We start from the raw sequence: 18,043 nt of genomic DNA, 5'->3' as shown, positions 1-18,043 counted from the left end.
TTGATGATTTTTGAGGTTATGATGAATGTCGTGGCGAGATCCAATATTCCTTACATTTCGAGGGTACAGCTCTAAAACGGTGTTCGCAGGCCGGCCGCTAGATAGTACACCGGACCAAACCTATTGGTAACTCTCTAGGAGGCTTCCGGATCAGCTAGTGTATAATCTTGCTACCTCTACTCTGCCAGATAGTGACTGGAGGGAGTCCGAGTAGTGTGTATGCGGGGAGCATTGTCGAGGCCACATTATGTCAAGGATCTGGGTATATTCTTACCACATGTACGCCATATCCAAAAATTTCATTACTTCATACAGCATGGCCCACCCACTTTTTCTTACTATTGAATACACCATGAATTGTCAAAATAATAGAGCAAGCTTATCTGCGAAAAGATCTAAACCTCCCAAGGACTTCCTAATTCATTTCACAAATATACGTGGTCTCAATTCCAATCTCAACGATGTCCATTTCCACTTGCAGTCTTCCAAATCCCATGTACTTTTTCTGACTGAATCTCAGTTATCAGTTGATTCAACTACTGCTCATCTCAGATGTCCAAATTATTTGCTGTATGATTCCTTTCGCCTCAAAGGTGGTACTTGTGCATATGTCCGTTCTGATATTCCCTGTCAGAGACTTGGCAATTTGGAATCTCCTCTCTTTGATCTTCTCTGGCTTAAAATCTCTCTACCTCATTGTGTCAAATTCATCTGTTGTCTCTACCATTCTCCCAACTCCACTAATCACTTGGAGCTCTTTGACTTCCTCTCTTTGCAACTTGACTTTCTCCAGTCCAACTTTCCTAACAGTGAGGTAATTTTCCTTGGTGATTTTAACATTCGCAACTCCAGCTGGCTTCCATTTTCTAGTTACACTGACCCAGCAGGTCGAGATGCTGAGGCTTTTGCAATTACTAACGACCTAGCACAGATTGTTCATTTACCTACAAGAATACCGGACAATCCTAATCATACAGCCAATACGCTTGATCTTTTTCTCACAAACAACCCTTCTAAGTACAAGGTCGAAGTGAGAGGTCCTTTAGGCACTTCAGATCACAACTTGGTGATTGTCTCTTCTCCAATGGAACCTTTATCTCATGGCTATTCCCAACCTCATATTGTTTGGCATTACAAGAATGCAAAATGGGATGAACTGCGAGACTTCTTTTCTTCTTTTCCTTGGTCTGATTACTGTTTCAAAACTTCTGATGTCAACATTTGCTCAGATCGTGTCAGTGAAATTATTCTTGCAGGAATGGAATCCTTTATCCCACACTCCACTTTAAAATCTCGTCCTTTATCTAAACCTTGGTTCTCCAACAAATGTGCTAAGGCTGTCCAAGAGAAGAATGTTGCATATCGTAATTGGCTTGTTTCTAATTCTTCAGTTTCATTTTCTGCCTACACCAAAGCTCGCAACAATTGTAAAGCAGTTATTAATCAGTCCAAACTAGAGTTTGAACAGGCTAAGAGTAGAAAACTTGCTTCTTGCCCTAATGGTAGCCGAGCATTCTGGTCTCTTGCCAAAGCTATTGGCCGCAACTTTTGCCCATCTCTTCTCCCACCTCTGTCCAAACCAGATGGTTCTGTTGTCACTTCAGCCAAGGATAAAGCTGACCTGCTAGCATCCCATTTTTCTTCCAGCTCATGTATTAATGATCTTGGTAAAACACCTCCCACCATTCCTAACACGCTCTATTCAATGCCTTCTGTGGTCTTCCGTCAAAATGATGTCAGAAGGATTTTGATGAATCTTGATGCTAAGAAAGCTCCAGGTCCTGATGGTATTTCTCCAGTTGTTCTCAAAACCAGTGCTCCTGAACTTACTCCTATTCTTTGCCGCCTTTTTTCCCTTTCTTATTCCAAAGGTGTTTTTCCTTCTGCTTGGAAATTTGCTCATATCCAGCCAGTTCCTAAAAAGGGTGACAAATCCCTCCCATCCAATTATCATCCCATTGCAATTACTTCTACTCTTTCTAAAGTAATGGAGAAATCAATTAACCAGCAATTCTTAAACTACCTAGAAACCTTCCGTCTGATCAACGATCGCCAGTATGGATTCCGTCAGTGTCGATCCACTGGTGATATTCTGGCTTATGTTACCCATTTATGGACTAATTCAATGGAAAGGTTCGGTGAAACACAAGTAGTTGCTCTTGACATCTCAAAGGCTTTTGATCGTGTTTGGCATAAAGGTCTTCTAAACAAGCTTCCATCTTATGGTTTGCCAACTGTTTTTAGTAATTGGTTATCTGGTTTTCTCTCTGATCGCTCACTGAGGGTGATGGTAGATGGCTCTCTGTCTTCTAACTTCTCCACTAATGCCGGTGTTCCCCAAGGTTCAGTTCTTTCCCCCACTCTTTCCTCTTGTATATCAATGACCTTCTTCCATTGACTGGAAATCCTATCCATAGTTTTGCCGATGATAGCACATTGCATTCAACTTTCCATTTTGAAAAACCTTGTCCTGGTCAATCAGCTTCAAGTTTTCGAAAATCTGCTGCCAATTCCTTAAATGCCGATCTTCAGGTAATTCTCCAGTGGGGCAAAGACAACTTAGTTGATTTCAACCCTTCTAAAACTCAGTCTTGTCTTATATCTCGCAAAAAGGATTCTTCTGCTCCTATGCTTATCTTTAGTGACACTCTGATTTCTAGGCAAAATGATATATCTCTTTTGGGGATTACCCTGACTTCTAATCTCTCTTGGCACAAGCACATTACAAATATTGCTTCCTCTGCATCTAAAAAACGTGGTTTTCTCTTTCGCTCTCGGTGTTACTTTTCTTCCAAACAGCTGCTCACTCTGTATAAATCGCAAATCCGCCCTGCCATGGAATATTGTTCCCACATCTGGGGTGGTGCCCCCAAAACCTCTCTCAGGCTTCTTGATTCCATTCAGAAGAGGGCAGTTAGGTTAATTAATGATTCATCTCTAACAGAGTCTCTCCACTCGCTTTCTCATAGACGTACTGTTTCTGCTGCATGCCTCTTCTACAGATACTTCCATGGGCACTGTTCTTCTGAATTGGCTTCTATAATTCCCGCTCTCTCTTTCAAAACAGTCCGAACACGCGCCGCCACCAGCCAACATCCATTTACTGTCCAGCTTCAAACCCACAGAACCAACTTTTCATCTTCTTCATTTATTCATTCAACTGTCGTTTTCTGGAACAACCTTCCTTGATACGTATTTCCTGAAAATTACAATCTACAGAAGTTCAAGTCCAATGTCAACAAATATCTTCTTTCGTCTTTTCAACCTCCAACCCAAGCACGGTACTAAGTACTATAGGTTCTAATACCTCTCGTGTTTGGGGTTCTCATAAAAAAAAAAAATAAAAAAAATAACATCAGAAACATCAAATCTGAATGGTTTTTCAGTGTGCTTCAGTTCATTTTGAGTTGTGGTCCAGTTGCTTTTTCAATGAACTGGAATTTGTAATTAAATTATTACACATACAGCAAATTTCCAATTTAAATACACAATTATATATATATATATAGTAAACTTCCAATATAGCATTATCAAGGGAACTGGATGCAAAAAATAATTTTGATATCATATACTTGGATTTCAGGAAAGCTTTTGACACTGTTGTGCATGGAAGACTACTGTACAAATTGGAGCAGAATGGTATTAAGGGTAAGTTGCTACAATGGATAAAAGGGTGGTTGAGTGGGAGAAGACAGAGGGTGGTAATCCGTGGGTGCTGCTCTTCGTGGACTAATGTCATTAGTGGAGTTTCACAGGATTCGGTGTTGGTCCCACCGTTGTTTTGTATATTTATCACTGATATTTATGAAGGTATATTAAGCTTAGTGTTGAAGTTTGCAGATGATACAAAGGTTGGCAGGGTTGTTAATGACAGTAATGGCAATGTGCTACTGCAACAGGATCTAGATAATTTGGGCAGATGGGCTGAGAAGTGGCAACTGAAGTTTAACATTGACAAATGCAATGTACTGCATATGGGTAGAAGTAACCACAGAGAAACGTACAAACTGTGTGGTACTACACTTAGGGTGATAGAAAATGAAAAAGACCTGGGTGTAATTGTGCAGTGAGGTATGAAGTTTTCTGAGCAATGCAGACAGGCTGCAAGAGCAGGTCATGAGTTGTTTTGCCAATGATATACAGGAATTTTGCTAGCAGGGAAAGAAGGTGATTATCCCTTTGTATAAGGGAATGGTCAGGCCATGCCTTGAGTACTGCATATAGGAGGCCTCATTTTAGGAAGGATGTAGATTTGCTTGAGTGTGTACAGATAAGGACAACAAGATTGGTGAGGGGAATGAAGGGATCCTCTTACCAAAAGAGACTTAAGTTCTGCAAATTGCAGTGGTTGGAGACTAGGCACCTGTGAAGTGATCTGATTGAGGTATATAAGGCCTTGAATGGTTTGAGCATGCTGAATTCTGATGGAATTCTTCCACTTGCTTAGATTATGAACCTAAGGGTGCATAAATTGAGGAAAGACAGTTGTAGAATAGATATGTGGAAATTTGCCTTTAGCCAGCGGGTGGTTAATTGCTGGACCAAACTTCCAGCTGTCGTGGAAGTCGATAACTTAAATAAATTCAAGGAGGAGTTGGACAAGCATTTAGAGGGAATGGTTGTGTAAATTTTTTTTTTTTTTTTTTTTTTGCTGATGCTATATAAGCTCATAAGCTTGCTTTCTTGCATCACATGCCTGTATTACTATTACTATAAGTGGAACTCTTCTCTTTGAGGGCTGTTTTTCATATCGATTTTTCAAGCCCTCCCCCACTCCTCTACAATATGAAGTAAGCAGTGGTGGTTAATGTGTAAATCTGATTTAAACTTAATATGTACAAAGCTTGCTTTTTTGGGTACCCTCAGGTTCTTTTTGCATGTTGTTAAGAAGATTTAAAATGATTTTATTAAATTAGATCAAATGTATCTTGAGTATTACAAGCACAACAAATATAGTATTAACATAATAATGGTAATGCTGCTTTAATGAAAGTTATTAATGTGTGTGTGTGTGTGTGTGTGTGTGTGTGTGTGTGTGTGTGCGCTGAACACACACAAAGTGCACAAATTGAAAAAATAAATGTCTTGCCACATTATTGCACTGATAAATAGCTAGACACAGAGTTCTAAAGAGTGGCCTTATTATTTTTAGGCTTTGGTTAAATATGAAATAAACAAATATCACCTGCACTGGAAACAGTTTCTATGAAGTAAACAAACAAGCTGCACCACAACCGATTCCTAGAATTTAATCTCCATAATCCCTTTACCAAAACTAAAATTATATAAGTGGGAAAAGCATTTTAATGGGTGTGCTGTAGACCACTTTTTCCAGCCTCTTTTTTTTTTCAAATATGGACCCATTTATATTTGACTTGGAAGCCAGTGGGCCACAAAAAGTATTAAGCTATGCATGCAAATTTATTAATAACTGTTTTTTAAATACAAAGATAGGTACTCATACCTCACATATATAGCATACATTAAGTTTCTACAGGAATACCTATATTTCTAGGTAGCAAGACCTAGCTTGCTACCTAGGAGTCAGGTGGACTGAATGTAGTGGAGTGTGGTCATTCTGTAACAGCCAAATCCCCTACTTGCACCATCACAATGGTGTGATTGTTACTAACCCTGAATATAACCTCAGTGTGCAAGTCCTGAAATGTTGCACTTAGTATATTGGAGGTGAATGAACCAAACAGGTGTGAACCAATGTAAGAAGGGGTAGAAGTGATGTTGAAGTGTCCACACCACACACACACACAGGAATACTGCCCTTCTGAGTTACCAAGCAATACTATGTGGTAGATGACTCTTATCCACTGGTGCAATACCACCACTTTGCTTATTGGAGGCTTGAAGCAGTGAAATCCATGTTTAGTTTCCAGAGCAAAGCTCCAATAAACCACATCTCTTTCGCCATGCAGTATGAACAATGTCTTCTGAGGTTATACAGCAGGCCCTCGTTATAATGCAGTTAACTCTATGCTGATTCACTATAATGCTGTTTTTATATTATAACCCATATCTCACTCTAATGCTGTCACAACTCACTATAACGCTCTTTTACCAGCCTAAAGATTGAATTTTTGGCATGTTTAACGAAAACGTTTCATCTGATGTAGTCGATAGCTTGAAAATGAATAGCAAAGTTTCCCACGCTGACTTGTGAAATTTTTCCACGCTCAGTGAAATTTTCTACTACACTAATTTAATTGCACTATGGTGACTTGTTACGATCAACATTTTAAAAAATGATCAAGTATATTTTGTGTTATATGCATTTATCCGAAGTCTAGTCATCACTCAGTACAGTGTTAGACATCGTCCATAATGGATAGTTTACTTGAACATTGTATCATAATTAATGCAATGCAGTTACATTTTCAAAGATTAATAATGGCAGGTAAGAATTAAAAAGGAACAACGTCTGGATGCGAAGCCTACTAAGGTAAGAAAAATACTGAATTTGAAAATTAAATTATACATTTTGAAGCGAATCAATTCTGTTCAGTGACAAGTGAATTCATGCAATAATTTAGGACTGGCATGTTCAACTGTAAGAACAGTTATAAAAAATAAAAAATTAATTTTAGCAGCAGGAAAGACAGCTGTTCCACTGCAAGCAACTAGGCTGGCTATTATAATTGAAATGGAGAGACTTCTAAATAATTTAATTGAAGATAATATCCAATGCACAATTCCGTTAAGTTAAATATTATTAAAGAAAAAGTGATTAGCCTCTATGTTGATCTGAAGAAAGCTCACCTTTCAAAAAAAAAAAGAAAAATGGAACCATTTAAAACTAGTAAGGGCTGGTAAGATAGATTTAAAATCCAGAGAGAAGCTGCAAGTGCAAATCAAGAAGGAGCTGAAACTTTCAAAAAAGAACTACTAAAAATTATTGAAGAGTGGTGTTAAACTTCTCAACAAGTTTTTAACATAGATGAAACGGGGCTTTTTTGGAAACGAATGCCTAAAAGAAGTTTCATATCGAAAGAAGAAAAAAAAAAACATGCCAGGCTTCAAAGCGGCGAAGGATTAGTTGCCTTTATTATTGGGTGGTAATGCTGTGGGGATTTTAAAGTAAAACCCCTTTTAGTTTACTAGGAAGATGGCCAAAGTACAACCCAAAATCGACCAAAGTTACGAAAACTTGACAGCCCAGGGCCATCGGATTAATAAATTCATGATTTTAAGTTTAATTTTGATACTTAATGTAGTTACTTACACATAATTGTATACATATGTAATGGAGAATATTTTATATGTATGTATTTTTAATATTAAATATTTTGACCAACATTTGTGCGTCTTTTCGCTGCCATTTATTATTGATTAGGAAATATTCTATGGCATAGACCGCAACTCATAAATACATATGTTACATTATGGGAATACAGCGCTCGCTTAGCGCTGAATGAATGAATTATCAGCATTAAGCGGGGGTCACCTGTAGTGGACATCATAGCTAGGTCCAAAGTTCCTTATACTCAAAATTGTAAGCTATATCTTGCATTTTGAAGGTACAATTCTAAAACAGTATTCACAGGCTGACTTCTAGAATTCTAAAATAGTATTCGCAGGCTGACTTCTAGAAGTCCAATGGACAAAACCTATTGGTAACTCTCTAGGATGCATCTAGATCAGCTAGTGTATAATCTCACTTTACTTTGCCAGACAATGGCAGGGTAGAGATAGCTTGAGGGAGTCTCGAGTAATGTGTATGCTGGGGGCATCGTTGAAGCACATTATGTCAAGGAGCTGGGTATATTCTTGCTACATGTAAGTCATATTGGAAAATTTCATTACTTCATATGGCTAAGGTAAAGAAAGCCAGCATGAGAACGACGAGAAACGTTGGATAACTTACGTGGAAAATTAGTTTCCTGACACGGCACTCTAGTGCTGCTCTCTCGGTAAACAGACAGTAGGTGTGATCGGTCTGGAGCAGAAATCGAGAAGGATATATTGATTGACAGGTAGATGTGGCAAACGATGAAATGATTGGTGGTGGGCACGACAGACGACAGGTTACAGGGCATATTATTGAACAAGAAAATAAAAATACAGTCAAAAAATTTATTTTTTTATGACTGTGATTCTAAATAAAACAGGTTAGGTTACCCCCTCCACTTTGGGAGGAGTTCAAGCTCTCCTGGGATTCAAGTCGAGGTAACCTGACCTTTTTTCACCATGGTTAGGGCATGTGTGATTAGGGAAAGTTACCATTACTGCTACTAAAGCAATACTAAACCGATTTTATCATGTGTTGTGTTCGCACACCAATCAGCACATCATTTACCACGCCTTCTTGTCAATCAATATATCGTTCTTGACTTTGCTCCAGACCGGTAACACCCACTGTCTGTTTACCGAGTGAGCAGCGCTAGAGTGCTGTATCGGGAAACTAATTTTCTGCGTAAGTTATCCGATGTTTCTCGTCGTTCTCGTGCTGGCTTTATTTACCTTCGTCCTTCATATATGTCCACCCCCCTCTACTTTCAGTTTACTAGTGAATAAATCATGAATAGTCAAACTAATACAACAAACTTAATTGCGAAAAGATCTAAACCGCAAAACTTCCTCATTCATTTCACAAATATAAATGGTCTCAGTTTCAATCTCAGTGATGACTATTTCCACCTGCAGTCTGTCAAGTCCCACAATTTTTCTGTCAGACTTCCAATTATTGGTCATTTCAACCACTTCTCATCTCAGTTGACCTACTTATTTGCTGTATGATTCCTTTCGCTTCAAAGATGGTATTGCCTATATATCTGCTCTGATATTCCCTCTTAGAGACTTAGAAATTTGGAACACTACTCCATTCTGTCAGATTCATCTGCTGCTGCTGCTTGCATCAATTGCCCAACTTCACTAATTATTGGGTGAAGTAATTCAACTTTCTCCAGTTCAACTTTTCTAACAGTGAAGTAATTTTCATTGGATTTTAAAGTTCACAATTCCAGCTGCCTTCAATTTTCTAGTCACATGGACCAAGCTGGTTGAGATGCTGAGGTTTTGCAATTAAATTTACTAATGACTTTGCACAAATTATCCATTTATATAACAGAATTTCAGAAATTCCTAGCTACGCACCTAATAATCTTGATCTTTTTCTCATGAACAGTCCTTCAAGGTGCACCGTCAGTGTGAGTGGTCCTCTAGGCACCTGGGATCACAACTCGGTGATGTTCTCTTCTTCAGCAGAGCATTTCTCTCGTGGCCGTTCTCAGCCTCGTATTGTTTGGCATTACATGAATGAAAAATGGGATGATGTGCAAGATTTCTATTCTTTTCATTAGTTGGATTATTGTTTTAAATCTTCTGATATCAGTGTTTGCTCAAATCTTGTCAGCGAAATTATTCTTGTAGGAATGAAATTCTTTATTCTACACTATGAAAACTTCTCTACGGCACTAGGAATCTTTCCTATCTGAACCTTGGTTTTCCAATAAGTGTGATTAGGCTGTTCAAGACAAGGATGTTGCATATCACAATTGGCTGCTTCCAAATCTCCAAGTTAATTTTCTGCCTACACCAAAGATCACAACAATTGAAAAGCAGTTATTAATCAGTCTAAATTAGATTTTGAACTGGCTAAGAGTACAAAACTTGCTTGTTGTGCAAACAGTATTCAAGCATTCTGGTCTCTTGCCAAAGCTGTTAGTCAGAATTTTTTCCTGTCTGTATTTTTATCTCTGTTAAAACCTGATAGTTCTATTGCCTACTCAGCTAAAGATAAAGCCGATCTGATAGCATCTACTTTTCTTCTAACTCTTGTATTGATGATCTTGATAAGCCACCTCCTACCATTTCCATTATGCTGCCCTCCATGCCTCCTGTGGTGTTCTGCAAAAAGGATGCCAGAAGTATTTGGAACAATCTTGATGCCAAGAAAGCTCTAGGTCCTGATGGCATTTCTCTACTTATTCTCAAAATCTGTTATCCTGAGCTTCCTTCTATTCTGAGTTGCCTTTTTACACTTTCTTATTCCACTGATGTTTTTATTTCTGCTTGGAAGTTTGCTCATATTCAGGCAGTTCTTGAAAAGGGTGACAAATCCCTCCCATTTAATTATCACTTACTTCTACTCTTTTCAAAGTAATGGAGAAATCCATTAATTGCCCACTCCTAAATTATCACGAAACCTTCCATCTGATCAATGATCTTCAAGATTCTGTCAGTGTTGATCCACATGTGATATTTTGGCTTATGTTACTCATCTATGGACAAATTCAATGGAAAATTTGCTAAGGGTTTTGATTGTGTTTGGCATAAAGGTCTTCTTAACAGCTTCCATCTAACAGATGTTTTTTGCATCTCGTTTTCGAGTTTTTTGACTTTTCTCTTTAAGTGATGATAGATAGCTGTCTGTCTTCTAACTTCTCCACTAATACAGGTGTTCCCGAAGGCTTTTTTTTTTTTTTTTTTCAGTTCTTTCTCCCATTCTTTTCCTCTTGTATATCAATGACCTTCTTCCACTTACTGGAAATGCTATCCAGTTTTGCTGATGATAGCACTGCATTCCACCTTCCAGTTTGAGAAACCTTACCCTGGCGCCTCCGTAGCCAGGTGGGCAGGAGCAGCAGTGCGTAGCACACTCTTCTTGATTAGACTGGGGTTCGAGCCTGTGACCACCAAATACGGAGGATGTGGAAAGGTCAGGGAATGACCACCGCATATCCCCAGAGCAATATGGCCTTAGTTGTTAATGCTCGTAAAAACCAAATAACAAACAAACCTTACCCTGAATAAAAAATTTCAACTTCTCAAATATCCATCAATTCCTTAAATGTTGATCTCCAGTGGAGTGAAGAAAACTTAACTAACTGTAATCCTTCTAAAAGTCAGTCCTGTCTTTTATTTCACAAAAAGGAGGCTATGGCTCCTATGCTTTTATCTTTGATGACACAGATTTCTAGACAAAATCACATTATCTTCCCTGACTTCTAATTCTTATTGGCATAAGCACATCACAAATATTGCTTCATCTGCATCCAGAAAAATGGGTTTTCTTTTTCACTCCCAGCATTACTCTTCGTCTAAACAACTACTCACTCACTATGTACAAATCTCAACTTGTCCTAACATAGAATATTGTTACCACATCTGGGATGGATCCCCAAAACCTCTCTTGGGCTTCTAGACTCCATTTAAAAGAGGGCAGTTAGGTTAATTAATGTCCCATCTTTTACAAAGTCTCCACTTCATTCTATCTCATAGACATTCTATTTCTGCTGCATGACTTTTCTATAGATACTTCAATGGGCACTGTTCTTCTGAATTTCCTCCTGTATTTTCCTCTCCCTCTCTTCCAAATCAGTCTAAACACATTCCACAACCAGTCAATATCCATTTACTGTCCAACTTCAAACTCGCAGAACCAACTTTTTTTCTTCTTCCTCTTTTATCCCTTCAATTTCAGCTTTCTGGAACAACCTTCTTTCACAAGTATTTCTTGAAATTTTCAAACTACAGAAATTCAAGCCCAGCATCAGCAAGTATCTTCTTCTTGCTTCCCGACCTCGAACCCATGCACGATTCCAAGTACTATAGGTTCTAATACCTTCTGCGTGTGTGGGGGTTTTCTTGAAAAAAAAAAAAAATAAATAAAAATATATTCCTATCACTGTTAAATATTGTTGCATATTGTAAAAAAAATCAAAAAGCTGTAAAAAGTTGTTTTATTTTCAGTTCCTGCAGACTACTGTCTTAAGTTACGTGGACCACAGGTTGGGAAACACCACTATAGATGATAAAAAATGCTAGCCATTTTATAAAATTGACTATGGTACCTAGATGAAAAGAGGTTAAAAGCTGTATGATTGTGTGTTATTAGTAGGAGTGTTATAAGGAGAGTTTATTATATAATATATAATATATATATATATATATATATATATATATATATATATATATATATATATACACACACACACACACACACATGTAAGAATAGATAAGTCTGATAAAGTTTGCATAGATGGAGGTGAAAATTACACAAAGTGCCAAGGACTAGAAGGGTAAGGATAGTAGAAAAAAGAAGTAATGTAGATTTGAAAAAGGCGAAAGAATGTTAATATGCTGAAAGTTATGATGAATTAAGAAAATTATAGGTTGAATTGCAAAGCCAGTTTGGAGGCGAAGGAGCTGTAAAGTAAAATTATTAATGCCAAATGATTAAGAAAAATAAAGTAAAATAAAATAACGGTTGTAAAGCTGTTATCAGATATGGGTGGGCAAATTTAGTTATAGGTCGAATACAGGGAAGGCAAAAATGCAAAGTTTGATGTCAGCAGAAGTAAAAATTGATACACGGTTAGGTATTTCATCAGGGGACTACACTTAACCATGTATCAGGAACTGCAGTTCTATACTTGTACATAACAGTAAAAGAAAAGTTAAATAAAGCCAAAATGCATAAAGAAAAAATTAGCACATTCTTTTACAGTATGGATAAGGTAGTCCCAAAAATTAAAATTAGTCTGCTGAAATTAAAACCAGTTGATTCTGGTTAATTGTTTTCCATTTTTCATTAACTGGAATCAGTTGGTTTTAATTTTAGCGTAATTTTGATTTTTACTTTTTATTTATTTTAGTATTATATTGGTGTTTTTTTTTTATTATTCTGGCAAAGGTAAAGAAAGCCAATGTGAGAACGATGAGAAGCATCGGATAACTTATGCGGAAAATTAGTTTCCCGATACGGTACTTTAGCATTGCTCGCTCAGTAAACAGACGGTAGGTGTTATCGGTCTGGGCAAAGTCGAGAACGATATATTGATTGACAGGTGGGCTTGGCAAACGTTGCTGATTGGTGTGCAAACACAACACATGATAATATTGGTTTAGTATCCTGTAACTCAGAAGCACTAATGGTAACTTGCCTTAATTGCTGCTTTCCATAATGGTAAAAAAAGGTCATGTTACTTCCATTTGAATCCCATGGGAGCTTGAACCCCTCCCGAAATGGAGGGGGTAACCTAACCTTTTTTCTTTTGAATCATGGGTGAACTAGCGCAGAAATTGTTTATTAACAAAATATTAATTTTTTATTACTGTACTTTTATTTTTTAAGACACTCGTACAGATACACATGCATCATAATGTCAATCAACACCTCAATAGCTATTCACTATATATATATTTATATACAGGGTGTCTCAAAAAGATTGGTACAAACTTTTAGGAGAGGTAGGTAACATCTAAAGGAATGTGAATCACATAGGAACCCATAACCGGAAACGTCACCGTAAGTCGATAGACGGTGCGGTAGTCACCGCACAAAGAGCATGCATCGATATATGAACTGTGAGCTGGCAGACATGCACCTAGTGTATGGATTAGCAGAGGGCAATGGACGAGCCATTCAACGAATTTATGGAGAACGCTTCCCAGACAGACAGACATGTACCGGACCACCGTTTGTTTGTGCGTGTGCATCAAAATTTGTGCGATTATGGGTCATTTAGAGGTAACAGGAGTAGTGCAGGCAGACCACATACGACGCGAACTTCCACCATGGAAGAAAGTGTGTTGAATGCCGTCCAGAATAATCCTACTACCAGCACACGTGCCATTGCCTCTGCTTTAGGAGTGTCTCATTGCAGTGTACAGCGTGTCTGGCACGATGATTCCGTACACCCCTTTCATCTCTAAAGGGTTCAGTTACTGCTCCCCCAAGATCATCCTGCAGGGGTGAGTTTTACGCAGTGGTTTCTCCAAGAAAGTATTCAGGACTTGAATTTTCCAGTCTATGTTTTGTTCATGGATGAGGCTTATTTCACTCGGGAAGGCTTATTCAATCAGTACAATGCTTATGTGTGGGCTCACGGCAACCCACACGGTGTGCGTCCCCACAACATCACTTCACAATAAATGTGTGGGCAGGTATGGTTGGTGACTGCTTATTCGGTATTCGGCCCATACCTGTTACTGTCCCGCATGAACTCCGCTAAATATCGGATCTTTCTTGAACAAGTTCTACCAGGGTTACTCGATGATGTTCCAGCAAATGTGAGACGCAACATTTGGTTTCAACATGATGGGGCACCTGCCCATTATGGAAGGTGTGTTCGTGACCATTTGAACAGGTGTTCTGGGCGTCGATGGATTGGCTGTGGTTGACCCGTTGCCTGGCCCCCACGCTCACCTGATTTATCGATCCTTGATTTCTTTCTGTGGGGGGCCCCTCAAATCTATCATGTATGAAACGCTTGTGGAGATGGAAATGGATCTTGTGGTGAGACTCGTCTGCGCTGCTGCTACTGTCAAAGAAACTCCAGGTGTGTTCGACCATGTCCACCAATCCATGCTGCGTCGGCATCACGCACGCATCGCATCTAATGGTGGAACCTTCAAGCATCTGTTGTAACATCATGAAATGCATCCATCTCATACTCCATTGTTAATATTATGTTGAATAAATGTTTGCCACTAATTACTGTCTTGTGTCGTTTCTGCTTCTTGTGCCTCTGCTACTACTTTCCCGTGACGTTTCCAGTTATGGGTTTGGCGCCTCCAAAACCAGGTGAGCAGGAGCAGCAGTGCGTAGCATACGCTTCTTGATTAGACCCGGGTTCGGGCCCGTGACCACCAAATACGGAGGATGCGGAAAGGTCAGGGAATGACCACTGCATATCCTCGGAGCAATATGGCCTTAGTTGCTAATGCTCCTAAAAACCAAATAACAAACAAACAAACAGTTATGGGTTCCTGTGCGATTCACATTCCTTTAGATGTTACCTACCTCCCCTAAACATTTGTACCAATATCTTTGAGACACCCTGTATATATAAAAAGAATCTTTCTTTCTTTTCCTATTATTTCCTAACCTAACGTTAGGTCACGAAATATAAGGAAACCTTTTCTATTATTTCCTAATCTAACGTTTAAGGTCAGGTTATGAAATGTAAAGAAAAATAGAGAAACCTTTTCCTTTTTTCGTAACCAAACCTAAATCAACAATATAGTAAAAACACTCATTAACTCCAAAAATCTACTTTTAATAATGAGAGAAAAAAAAAAAAAAAAAAACATAATGAAGAACATAAAAATGAATGGAATGAAACTTTTATTAATTTAGTTTTCATTAACCAACATTTTATTTTCCTCACAAATTTCTTCCATCTTTAAAAGATTCATTGCTGCTATTACCTGTTTACCGTTCATCACAAAACTATTATGCACCATTCTTTACTCATAAATACACATTATAATGCCAACCAATGACTACACAGTAGCTTGTTGTCTGTCACGCCCACCACCAATTATTTCATCGTTTGCCACACCTACCTGTCATTCAATATATCCTTCTCGATTTGAGCTCCAGACTGATAACACCTACCATCTGTTTACTGAGCGAGCAGCGCTAGAGTCCAGTGTCGGGAAACTAATTTTCTGCATAAGTTATCCGACGTTTCTCATCGTTCTTATGTTGACTTTCTTTACCTTAGCCATTATTCCTTTTCTTTTTGGTCTCTGTTGGGTCAGCTATGATGTGTATGGCTGCTCACTTTTCTGTCTGCTACGTATAAATCATAACAGAAGCAGAGGCTTTGCTTATTGCTGTGATTCCTTTGGATTTGACTGCTGGCCCTTTATGACGTAGTTAAAATCTTCGGGCCTACAGCATTAAGTACCATTTATATTTTTTCATTTAATTTTATTTAAAATATTTATGTAATCTGCTTTTATTTTTCAGGTGATTTTAATTTTTTCCATCGTTACTACACCTGACAGGTTAGCACCCCTATTCATACACTTATCTAATCTATTTGCCTATATTCCATTTTCATTATGGTTGCTGGGTATTTCTGCAGTAACCATCCATAATCCATTATAGTATATTATTATTATTTTTTCATTCTTTTTTAGACATTCTGTTTCATCACTGCAACCTATTATTATTATTCATATAATATATATATATATATATATATATATAAAGTATGGATAAAATGATAAATATGAGGTGAAAAGTTAATTGAGTAATAAAAGTAATGTGACAGTTGCACCTAAGCATGCAAAGCAGCAGCAAAGAATACAAAAGTATATTTGTATGTGGTAGAAGTAATAAAACTCTTGAAAAGCAGGTAGATGGAGGTGTAACTTACACAAAATGCCAAAACTGAAGGAGAAGGATAGAAGAAAAAGGAAGTATTGAAGGTGGAAGATAGATAAAAATAATGAAAATATCCTATATGATATGCTGAATTAAATAAAATTATAGGCTGAATTGGTAAGCTAGTTAAAAGGGAGTGAACTGTAAAGCAAAAGTAATAAGTTAAATATATATAAAGGAATAGAAAACATCAGATAAAGGTGGAAAAATTTAGTTAAATAGTTGAGGGGGTTGTTGTTGTATTTGGTTTTTAGGAGCATTAGCAACTAAGGCCATATTGCTCCAGGGATATGCAGTGGTCATTCCCTGACCTTTCTGCATCCTCCGTATTTGGTGGTCATGGGCTCGAACCCCAGTCTAATCAAGAAGAGTGTGCTATGCACTGCTGCTCCTGCCCACCTGGCTACGGAGGTGCCTTAAAGAGGGGGGGAGGTAAGAAAATTACAAAAAAAAAAAAAAAAAATCTAATGCAAGCTAAACATAAATATTGATACATAATACAAGGGAAAAACCAGAACTTCCACAAAGATAGGTAAGGTAATCCCAACGCAGTGTTCATTGTAAAATAAGTAGTAAAATAGTAATAGAATTAAAATAAGTAGTAGTAGTAGTAGTGGCATGTGATGCAAGAAAGCAAATGTATGAGCTTATGCAGCATCAGCCAAAAAAAAAAAAAAAAAATCACACCATTCCCTCCAAATGCCTATCCAGTTCCTCCTTAAATTTATTCAACCTATCAACTTCCACAACGACAGATGGAAGTTTGTTCCAGCAATTAACCACACGCTGGCTAAAGGCAAATTTCCGCACATCTATTCTACATCTGTCTTTTCTTAATTTGAATTTATGCCCCCTTAGGTTCGTAATCTGAACAAGTGGAAGGATCTCATCAGAATTCAGTGTGCTCAACCCATTCAAGGCCTTATATACCTCAATCAGATCACCGTGCAGGTGCCTAGTCTCCAGCCACTGCAATTTGCAGAACTTAAGCCTCTCTTGGTAAGAGGATCCCTTCATTCCCCTCACCAATCTTGTTGCCCTTCTCTGTACACGCTCAAGTAAATCTACATCCTTCCTAAAATGAGTCCTCCAGACCTGTACGCAGTACTCAAGGCGTGGCCTGACCATTGCCTTATACAGAGGGATAATCACCTCCTTTTCCCTGCTAGCAAAATTCCTATATATCATTGACAAAACCCTATGTGTTTATAGTATCAACTACATGCGATAGTAGGAGCAAAAGCAGGTAGCTACATGCTGTGAAAGATAATGATGCAATATAGACACGGTAGTAATTTAGAAAAGGTCGTAATTTGGGAAGATTAATTTAGAGTGCAGTATTAGAAGAAAAATTTGAGTGCAGTATTCTTCTAACTAGGTTTTATATATATATATTTTTTTCAAGTAGGTTGTATTTCTGTTTTGAACAGATATAGACGAATGTCAGAACCGTACCCTCTGCAAAAATGGAAATTGTATTAATACTGCTGGAAGCTTTCAATGTATATGCCTAGCTGGATATGATCTTACTTCAGATGGACATTCTTGTTCAGGTTTGTATGTATTAGTAATTCATAGTAGTATACCATAAATATATATATACACTGGTGTTCAAATAAAGTGCATCACCTAGGAATTTCACATTTCTAACCCTTTTTCATGATGGTATGTTACATTAATGACTAGCATCACAAATAGAAATATAAACAAAAGATATTTAGTAATAGTTAAGGCAAAGCTAAGTAATATTTGAAAGGTACTCTCAAAATATTCCAAAATGAGCATTTGCAGCCTTTATACAACAGTTTTGGTAAACATGACAATCATGGCTGAAATATTATTAGAAGCCCTCAATTTGCTTCAGTTTCTCATTTTAAATGGAAAACAAAATGAAAAGTTCACCAGGTGCAA

At 37.8% G+C, this 18,043-nt stretch overlaps 1 protein-coding gene across 3 annotated transcripts in view; it reads left to right on the top strand.

Moving 5' to 3' along the window:
• LOC150080668 (fibrillin-2-like) overlaps positions 1 to 18,043 on the top strand; it is a 1,460,049-nt gene that overhangs the window by 278,655 nt on the left and 1,163,351 nt on the right. For all 3 annotated transcript variants that reach the window (XM_090381969.1, XM_090381968.1, XM_090381967.1), the window contains exon 10: positions 17,563 to 17,685. In XM_090381969.1, coding sequence (XP_090238095.1) covers positions 17,563 to 17,685 — 123 coding nt within the window. The remainder of the gene's footprint in view (positions 1 to 17,562; positions 17,686 to 18,043) is intronic.

This window comes from Mastigoproctus giganteus, chromosome 9 (genome assembly GCF_048544385.1).
Source record: "Mastigoproctus giganteus isolate SK-2022 chromosome 9, ASM4854438v1, whole genome shotgun sequence".
NCBI lineage: Eukaryota > Metazoa > Arthropoda > Arachnida > Uropygi > Thelyphonidae > Mastigoproctus > Mastigoproctus giganteus.
This window is presented reverse-complemented; position numbering and strand designations above follow the sequence as displayed.